The sequence below is a fragment of the Orussus abietinus genome, unplaced genomic scaffold, assembly GCF_000612105.2.
Source record: "Orussus abietinus isolate OABI.00-Male unplaced genomic scaffold, Oabi_2.0 scaffold13, whole genome shotgun sequence".
Classification (NCBI taxonomy): domain Eukaryota; kingdom Metazoa; phylum Arthropoda; class Insecta; order Hymenoptera; family Orussidae; genus Orussus; species Orussus abietinus.
The window spans coordinates 796,621-804,152 of record NW_019394887.1 but is presented as its reverse complement, the minus strand read 5'-3'; the positions used below and the strand labels follow the sequence as shown (position 1 = coordinate 804,152).

The 7,532-nt window shown below is 45.0% G+C and overlaps 1 protein-coding gene across 2 annotated transcripts; it reads right to left on the bottom strand.

Moving 5' to 3' along the window:
• Nucleotides 1-5,015: 5,015 nt before the first annotated feature.
• LOC105696764 (SIFamide-related peptide) lies at nucleotides 5,016-6,947 on the bottom strand. Of its 2 annotated transcripts, none has more exons than XM_012419484.2 (3): nucleotides 6,860-6,947; nucleotides 5,847-5,994; nucleotides 5,016-5,626 (listed from the first exon to the last, which is right to left on the bottom strand). In XM_012419484.2, the coding sequence occupies exons 2-3, from the start codon at nucleotides 5,977-5,979 to the stop codon at nucleotides 5,532-5,534; spliced, it is 228 nt and encodes a 75-aa protein (XP_012274907.1). In that variant the 5' UTR covers nucleotides 5,980-5,994; nucleotides 6,860-6,947; the 3' UTR covers nucleotides 5,016-5,531. The 2 variants fall into 2 exon arrangements, with proteins under 2 accessions (XP_012274907.1, XP_012274914.1); XM_012419491.2 differs by having other exon boundaries at nucleotides 5,016-5,623.
• Between the last annotated feature and the right edge of the window lie 585 nt (nucleotides 6,948-7,532).

Sequence of the window (7,532 nt, the reverse complement as noted above, 5' to 3'; positions counted from 1 at the left end):
TACTTGTTAAGATAATTATTCCTCTATTTTCTAGTCGTGCCTCCAGGCGCTTCCCGTGAAAATCAAAGACAAGCCGGACTCCAGCTCCTGTACGGGATCATCGGGAGGTGCCTTGCAGCGTCGTGACCGGACTCCGCTATTACGACATCCGATGCCACTCCTCTTACGTATCCATGTAATACATATGTACCTCGTGTACCTACACGAAGCGCCGATACTCCCGTCTTCGGCGACCCCGAGGAATCCCGGCCTAGAAAAAAAAAGAAAAGATCCTAAGAATATTGTAACCTCGAATTCACAACTTCATATGCTAGGAAATCTCCCGGTGGAATAAAAAGGTACAATAAAATTTTTTTCAGTTTTTCCTCCGCCACGAAGGAGGAATCTCTCTCCCTTTTGCTTTCCTACGTCTCTTGCCTGCTCCCTGACGGTGGAGGTACAGATACAAAGTCTTGGCATTTCTTTTTTTCAATCCACTCTTGACGTCATTACTCGCAAGATGTTCCGTCCAGTCGCCTCGCGTAAAGTTTATTAACAATATTCATGCAAGCACCTTTAATTAAATTTAATCATCGAAATAACCGGCGCGTGCAGGACATCTAGAAGTGCTTTCGTTTCAGCTCGAACCGGAACCCGGGGGAAAGGGGGGAATCCTATTTCACTATGACGGGCAAGAAGTTGTATGACGAGGTGCACTTTTCCCACGAGGTATCCTCGACCAGTCTTCCAAAAAGTCGGAAAACGTCCCCGCGGTAGGGACCATTTTTCCTGCCGAGTACCCCTCCTCCAGGTAACGAGACCACCACGTCCCAACTGGATCTCGTCCACCTAATCGCGCGTGTCAGGGCTGAAGCGAGCAGGACGAAGGACTCCTCCTTTTGGCAGCTTCCTCGAAGGACGGCGAGGAAAAATCGGAAGAAAAGAAGAGGGTAACACCGGGGTTTAACGAGTGGACGGATCTCGGCTGACTAACCTGCTCGTTATCAGCGGTGATTAGCTGTCTCGTTATCGTAGTCATTCTTCACAACGCGCGTCTCGTTATCACAAGACCTGAAGAAGGCGGAAAATAATCCGTGACAATCCTCGGATCTGCAAAATAAAAGACAAAGACATACTCTAAACAGGAAATCCGGCAGAATGCCACGTCAAGGTGCTAGGCAAACCTGAAGTGGTTTCGCAAAATCGCGAAAAGAGTTCTGCCGAGGAGTGGTCGCTTCGCTTTGTTAGGAAGCCGCCTTGATATTAGCGAACTTTCTTCCCAGGTGGAAGCTGGACCTACATGGTCGGGTCTACCTGGCCCACGAGGAGGAGAAGGCGCCACTCTCATGGGCGAGAGACAAAGACGGGAACAGAGGCGTCGGATGAGTCGTGCCAACGTGATTCCAGGAACGCTCATCTCTCGCGCTTGCCAATAACGAGACATCCGATGATGAAGCGAGACCCGAACCCCTCGACGCCGCGCCGAGGACCGCCCTTGCTCTCCGGTATCTTCCCTTGCCAAACCGGTGACCCCTCCAGCCGAGAAAGGCGAAACTCTTCCAGGAGGTCCACCTTAACGTCTGCAAAAGAATCATCGCTAAATAGTGGAAGACCATTTGACGGAAAATGATTTCGACACCTTTCCCGACAGTCTAGGAAGGCCCGAAGGATATTTGGGGTCTGCAAAGGGCTCGCAGAAAAGCCAACGCGTCTCTAAATGGACGAAATATTGACCGAAGCGGAGCCTGAAGAAGACGAGGACGAAACCTGGTGCAGACCCCAAGTAATAGCCCGCCTCGTCGTCGGGGTCGAGTGTCGGTTGCATGCCACAAATTGGCTCAAATATTTACGCAATTGGCATGATAACCGCATTACATGATTATGTACGGTCGTTGCGCGCGATCCCATTGCTTGCGCATCCCCGGGGCTCCCTTCGCCATCCTCTTCTGGTATAAACGGCAAATCAGGGTTATTAAACGGGAACCGCTCTCGTTGGCCAGACATTATCCGTGCGGACCAACTTCCGCTTTAACGTCCAGCTGACTCCGTCTGGTCGGGTCTATTTCCTTGGAACTTTAGGAGAACTTCCTTCCGAAATGCCAGCACCTTCCTGGACCCTGAAACAAGTACCCATGAGTATCGTCGGCACGAGCACGATGTCTAAGTACCTGGCAGGGAATCCCCTCTTAAGAGGCTCTCGGTGGCTAATTTTGCAGGAATATCCCAAGTCGCTTGTAAAGAGGATAGGAATAGCACGAGGCACGAATCGTTACGAAGGATTCCTCGGAAAAATACGGTACCGGTACTCGCATCGAAGCGCCGATCTCCGATCTCTTCCCGGTATTTGGGTCACCGTGGCAGGAGAGCGAATCGGCCGCCTCCGTTACCGCATAATGAATTAAAATTACCGGCCGGCGGTGCGAGGCGACGACGTAAACACAAAGCATTGCTTTAAACACCAGAATTATTGTAATTACAACAATTTATTGTTTCTGGGAGCAGACGGCGGAGGGGAAAATCGTTAGTCGGCCGGGCGGCAGCGCCAACTCGGAGAGACGTCGTCGTTCCGAAGCGCCGGAACGGAGCGAGTGGCGCCATCTCTGAACTACTCGGCGAACCTCGTCCGCTACCGTGCGGTAAAAGGAACACCTACCTCAGATAACAGGGAAAATTGATGTTCGCGTGACTTCGCTCGATAAAAAAAGTCACTGGATACAGAGATGAGTTGGGAGATTGCTCACGGGAAGGATCGAGCGACCGCGTCCTGTGCGACCTCCGGTGGAGGATGCAGACGGCTAATGCACTTGCCACATGTTATAACTCTGGGCAGGGCATTGGGGAACTTCAGAGTATGCGTTGGGTCACGAGAAGAGCAGGAGAGATACTCGAAGACTCCTCCTAGTAATTCTCGAATCCACCCACACCTATGACGTCAGTGGTAAAAACGGTCACGTGGCGAGCCGAGGCTCTGCCCCCTCATTACCATAACCGCTTTCGGTACAGTCCTACCAGACATCGGAAATCATTCCAAAACGCAAATTAAAGAACTTACTAAGACTTAATGTAAGTATAATCCCCATTTGATTTTCCAATAAACACCCTGTAGGATAATAAACCGGGAAGAAATACGGGAACTCCATGTATGCCCTTCTATATTTTCCCAACACCTTTCCACAGTTTCCAAACACCGAATGTTGCTTTCCCGGAATCTTCATTATAGAATTTAACTTCTCCCGATTTTTCCTTTATGGTTTTTCCTTAATAAATCTTTTTTTACATTAATATGGTCCGCCTAGGGTCCTTTGCCTAAGCGCTTCTTCCACCTCTTATTTGTCGGTCCTCTTCTGTCTCCTCCATTTATCATCGTCGTACCTTTGTTCCAAAGATGCCATTGTTTTATCATAATTCGAATCCCATAAAATGTTGCTTGAAATCGAACATATCTACCCCTCCATGGCGGAATTTAAAGATGGCGAAGCTCTTGAATTCTCGGCGAGGGCTCGCCAGAGTTCCGGTGAACCTTCGATTGCGTGCATCATGTTATCCCAAGACCAGGTGTCAGTCTCTGTTAATTAATGAAACGTCAACAAATGTCCTAATAGGAAATCCAGAGATAGGAAAATTGATTTAATAATTACCTGCAACTGGGGAAAATTCAAGCGGTCTCTTAGATGGTTGAGCCATTGCGTCGTTATTTTCATATGACGGCAAGGACTCATCGGATTCTCCACCCGACTAAAAAAAAGAGAAAACAATCAGCGATTTTCTAAAATTTAATTTCCAATTAATTAACGAGAAAGATTAATCCGTAGCGATACCGGTTGATATTCCCGTCTTCCCATTCTTGGAATGCTCTTCGTCATCTTCAGGAAAAAGTCTTCGAAGTTCCCTCCTCTTCGTCCTATACGTGGGATGGATTTGACTTTTGTTAAAAAGTACGATGGGAATAATATCGTCTTTTCTGTCTTCTGCTCCTGCTCCGAATCACTTCCGTTGATAAGGAGAACCACGATTGCGAGAAATGCGACTGGAAAATTGAAATTAGAGGAACAGATTAGATTAATCTCTTTGACTTTTCCCAGGAATTCTATATTTTTTATGTAGGTTTAACAGTTTCTCATTGTTATCGAATTTTAGTCCAAGTTTCGCGTCGACTTTGGGGGCTTACAGCGTTCTCAGAAGACAATAAATACCTCCGGTAAATAAATTTATCCTTGGGAAGAGAAAGTGGTTGCATTTGAATGAATAATGTCCCTAGGACACCCTTTTAAAGGCTGCAATGGCTTACCGAGTCACCACCCGCGTTAATCAGTAAATGACCGCCATTACCATAATCAGCCAGTTGCAGTGCTCCCGTATATTTTACTACATAAGCTTACATAAATTATACCACAGCAAGTATAAAAATCCCGGCACAAAGCAGGAGAAAATGCTTACCCGATCGCATGAACTCGATCTTGGAGAACATCACATGTGCCGCCATCTTGACGTAGCAAACAAAACTTCACCGAACAATTCCACGTTAATAATATTTCCTAAGCCAATATATAAAATCGACACTACTTTTAAGATAATTAGACTTACCTGACAATCTTCCGTCGGTGTCAATGGTAAAGTTTGGAAGCGGTGCCCTTATTTATACCGGATTTGCACTTAATTAAGTATTTTCATCCTGTCGTCGTGTAACCCGTGTACGACTGAACAAACAGAGAGTAATCCAGCACAGTCTGCTGCGAAACTATCGACCACTTCCAGTCAACGATTACTCGAAAAATACGAGGGCAGAATGGACTAAATAATTTGCAAGATATTTTACACGGTTACTTGTTTATTTATTCATCTACGTCGACTCTTATTATGACATTTGACAGGCTTACAATGAACGGTAACATTTCCACGCTTAAACGGACCATCGACTACGGCATGACCTTCGCATATGCGTATACTCATTCAAATTGATAAAGATGAATACATAATTAATTAATATATATATAAACTAAAATTGCGTCCCAAAGAATGTCACCGAAATTCCCTTCCTCTAACTTGGACGTCGGTTTGCGTCAATAGTTCTGCTTTCGTATGCACACGTGGACGATCGCATTTTCATTTACACGTAATGCGCGGCCCTTATCTCGGCAGGTGAACGATACGTGCCCGAAATGCGAAATGATTACATCTAAGTCATCGACATTCGAATAACGATCGGTAAATTCGACAAGAGTCCTACCATGCGAAAGGGGGCATTTTACCTCCTCTCTCAACCCTGATTAAAATCCCTTAATTCCCCGTACCTTATCATTAACGCATCCCGCCTTGCTACAAACTAAAAAATAATTAAATGAAATGACATAAAAGCTAAAGTCTTGATTACATTTAAGGGTAAATTCCTGCGAAGCGTGAGAGGGCCATTTAGCGAATCTTTGCTCGTAGACGAAATTAAGGGGAGATTCGTTTAAAGCGTCGCGATTAATCTCGTTTAATTAAATGACTAATCTAAGCCGGAGGATTTTCTTGTGGATTAATCGAGTCGATGGGAGCGGTTTTTATGGGCTTCAGTTTGAGTCCTGATGAGCGAACCAAGCGTTGCAGGTTTCGCTGGCGACCTCGCACATCGTTGTCAGAGCTCGGCCGGTAACTTCGTAATCTGCTGTTGGGATTGAAAATAATTTAGTAAATTGCATTTGGGTTAGCCTCTCCACCTACAATATCGTGTGAGATGTGGTATATCAATCGGACCAAACTTTCAGCCAAACCGTGAAATGGCCCGATGTATGACCGACATTTTAGTTGTTTATGGCACGCGATATTGGAATTTAAATCGCAAGGCAGGGGTTAAACCGAAGCCAGAGAGATACTTGGAGGTTTACCCGTAATGGTGCTGGATCGCTTCCCGAAGATGCTGCCATTGAATGGCGGTTTTCTGTAAGCCGCCTCTGCGCCAAAAACTGCCACCAGGACGAGGATGGCAAAGAGGGCGAAGACGATATCCTTGGATGCCATTTTGTCGAATTTTTTCTGGAAATATATTTCGACGGATATTTCAATAAAATCTATCGGATATTCCGAAGCGTAAAATAAAATATTCCGATTATCAAAGAATACGACGTTAGATTTATTCAAGATGAAGCTGCATATTGAAATGTTGTCAATTTTGCGATGTAAAGTCCTACCCCATTTTTTGCTCACGTGCACCGAGGTATAGATCGCTGGTATTATGAAATTAACGAGTGTTATAATTATAAACCCATGCAATTGTTTGGTTGGGGAGAGAGGGAGGAGAAGTAGTGGCGCCATCTCTGGACGATCTGTTCAAACTTCTCGTCAAATGCCTCCGCTACGTATCATCGGGTAACGAGTAAGTCTCAAAGCGCGAGAATAAAAAATAACAATGAACTTTCATGATAAAATCGTTGAAGTTGATGAAAAAAAATATATATGTAATATCGGTAAATCTAGGTCTACCTGGAGGACGGAAACAGAGGTTAGTCGATGGCGAGTTTCGAGGAGCACTGTTCAAACGAGAAAGCTCCGAGCTTTTATATCCCCGAGAAAAAGCTGCGGTCAAGTGCTCCTGTCGAGGGCAAGCGTCCCTCATTTGTCAGGAAAGAAATGTCTGCATAACTCGCTCGTGAACGAAATCGCCACTAAATTATTATAAGTTTCCTGTTTGCAAAGCTCGGATAGTACGTAACAGGAGCGATACTCGGTGGCATTTAAAAAACCCCAAGCTCCTTTTGGAATTGCTTAAAATGTCCGGGGGCAAAAACAGAGATTGTTTGAAATAAACCTGGGCGGCGAAAAGGACACGTAATAGAGTCTTAATCGACATTTTGGACGCAGACACGTAAAGGAAACTTTAATCATCTTGTCGACTACGTACCGTGTGCCGGGGCTTGGAGAAGAGAACACTTGTCGAGGATGGACCGAGAACTGACTCTTTTCAGGAAGAAGATCCCCTTTTATAAGAACCATAACTCGCTACCACATAAAAGCTGAGGCAATGACATCGTAAAAGAACCCTATTAAGAGACCTAACGCGATTTGAACCACCCCTGATTGTCTCGAATCCACTGGGAAATAAATTCCGTCTCGTATCTGTAACGAAATGCCCGAGTCATAATACTTCTATACAGAACGCCGCCTAAAAAATAAATACACGTATAAATAAATAAATCAATCGGAAAAACCTCCGAGTACGACCGTCCAATTAGCTATCTTGAAATACACCCGCTAGTTTCTTGTTTCTTTTCGCATATTGCAGCGTTATACAGCTTCGATAAGGGAGTATGAAATTATGCAATAATCTGTTATCTTGCGTATGCTACGAAAATGGGCCAGTTATGATCACTTTCGATTTACTATTATTCGTTCAGTGCGAACTACGGCAAGAATTCAACATTTTTGTCATACGCTATTTCGGAGTTACCGTGATCGATACGTTGATATGACAGATATTTTCAAGGGGTTATCTTTGGGATTTTTAGACTCTTTCTACGGTATTATCGACAGAAGGAGAACTCGGCCCGATGGTAACAAGAAGACAGCAGGAATCT